This window comes from Nansenia antarctica (assembly GCF_963989245.1).
Source record: "Nansenia antarctica genome assembly, chromosome: 1".
In the NCBI taxonomy this organism is placed as follows: domain Eukaryota; kingdom Metazoa; phylum Chordata; class Actinopteri; order Argentiniformes; family Microstomatidae; genus Nansenia; species Nansenia antarctica.
In genome coordinates, this window is record NC_137674.1 from 87,521,556 (window position 1) to 87,523,790 (window position 2,235).

The window sequence follows — 2,235 nt, forward strand, 5'->3', positions numbered from 1 at the left end:
GTGGTCAGGCGTGAGCAAAGAGTTAAGTCCTGTGGTCTCTCTGCCCCTCCTCTTTGATGTTCTGACCTCATTGGCCCAGCCCCCTGAAAGCTCTCACTCTGCTTTCCTCAAACAGTATCCCTCAGTTCTGTTCTGGAGAACTAGTTGCACAAGAGAGGTGCATTACCCATCATCAGGACCGACAGAAGGGGTTTGTTTTTTTTTACCACCAAGCCATCCTGGATCCAAGAGAGAAAAACAGAAAAAAGAAGAAACATGCTTTGATGAATCTCTTTTACTTTCTAGATCATAGCAGATGCCATTAGGTGAGGCGGCGGCGGTTGGGTTTAGAAGAAGAGTAATGGCTGTTCAGACTGCAATCATGAACTCGCAGTTCATTAACTTCTGTTTTCCTGGATCCACTATGGAGTACGACATGGAGAAAAGCCTGGACGGCAGTCTTCTGGGCGAGGTGGAGAGTCTGAGTGAAGGGGACTACAGCAGGGAGACCACCAGGGACCTCCTCAGCTTCATAGACTCAGCCTCCAGCAACATCAAACTGGCGCTCGACAAGCCGGTCAAGTCCAAGAGGAAAGTCAACCACCGTAAGTACCTCCAGAAGCAGATCAAACGATGCACGGGCATTATGGGAACGCCAGGGAACAACACAACAGCAGCCCAGAGCCCGGCCAAGAGGCAGGGCTCCTCTCCCCCGGCTCAGCCCAGTCCCTTCCAGGGCAAACCTCTCCCCAAGCGGGGAGGTGGCGGAGGCGGGGGGGGGGAAGGGATCCAGGCCAACTTACAGAGCAAGAGCCTGGCAGCCCTCTTCAACCCGGCCAAGGACGGCGGGATCAGGGAGAGAGCCAAGAAGCCCCCGTTACGCCACCGTAACCTGCCCCCCTCCTTCTTCACGGAGCCGGCCAACTCCAAAGTCACCTCCATGTCCGGCATGACCCTCAAGGACCTGGAGAGGGGCAACCCGGAGGCGGCCGAGTTCTTTGAACTCCTGGGACCCGACTACAGCAACATGATCAGCGACCAGGAGCTCTTTCACAGCGTGCCGGTCAGGGTCCAGCAGGACATGGCTGGCCCGGATCTCGCGTCTTCGTACGACCCCCACCATTTAGTCGGGGGGTTCCTCTATACGGAGCCGTCGTGGAGTACTTGCTTGGGTTCGTCTAAGAAAGCTGGACAGGACAGCATGCGGACAGGCCATGCGGGACAGGACAGGACAGGGCTCTGTCAGTCGGACTCTGTGTCTGGGGCTTTGGAGGATAGCGCTCTGTGTACACTGGCCTTCCCCAACTTCTTCACGGAAAGCTCTGTCCCACAGGTCACGTATGACCTGGGCGGGGGCTACAACAGAGCTGTCTTCCCTTCTCTTTAAGGCGAGCGGTCGTTGTAGGGCTGTAGGGTTGAAGGCTTGTGCCTGATACGACGGTGCAGAAAAATAACAGCAGTAAAATGTTTTGGTATACTGGTGATGTCATGTGTTCGTAACAAAAGCACAACATGGAACTTCACCCTTCATGAAGACTTTCTATTAACCCTGACAGCCGCTTCATAACACTGTTTTTTCCTGAGAGGGAAGTAATTGATGAATTAGCTACATTCTCAAACGAATAACCCATTTTAAGGACTATTTTTACAAAGTATGTTAGAAAACAAAACATGTGTGATACAACACATACGCTCTATGTGAGACGTCAATCACTTGATTAGTACGATGTTTCCTGGATTTTAACTTGAACTAGAGTATCATGTTGGTGGATAGGTTGGTCTCACTTCCACGTTGGACTGGAACTTATATAACTGCTTCAACTTCTGATTTACCTGCTCCTGTTGGTTTTTCATCTATCTGACTCATGCATGGATCATACCCTGAGGTAAAATGCTTTGAAATGTTCTCCTATTTCAGAATAAAAAGAACTATATATAACAGACAATTAAATTCAGGGTTGGATCTCTTTCCGTCTAATATTGGTGTAGATTAGAAAAATTCAAACTATTTCACATCTCCAAATCTCATGTAGAAACAAACAAACAGACAAACAGTCAAATGCCTTTTGGTGACTCTTAAAGTCAAACATCGTATCAGTGGTTAACGGTTTGAAAATATGGTGAATTAGAAGATAATGTGTACACTATGCTTGTAAATGTGTACATTATAGAGGTACGTTTGGTGGTGATCTTCTGTTGTTTCAGGAGCTAGAATCATCACCATTTTTATCAACCCAAGATGTCATACATAATGTA

The 2,235-nt window shown here is 48.6% G+C and overlaps 1 protein-coding gene across 1 annotated transcript; it reads left to right on the forward strand.

Moving 5' to 3' along the window:
- Nucleotides 1-340: 340 nt before the first annotated feature.
- Nucleotides 341-1,366, forward strand: fam181b (family with sequence similarity 181 member B; the record flags this gene model as incomplete). The annotated part of the gene is made up of 1 exon (XM_080547460.1): nucleotides 341-1,366. The coding sequence occupies one exon, from the start codon at nucleotides 341-343 to the stop codon at nucleotides 1,364-1,366; it is 1,026 nt and encodes a 341-aa protein (XP_080403586.1).
- Nucleotides 1,367-2,235: the final 869 nt, after the last annotated feature.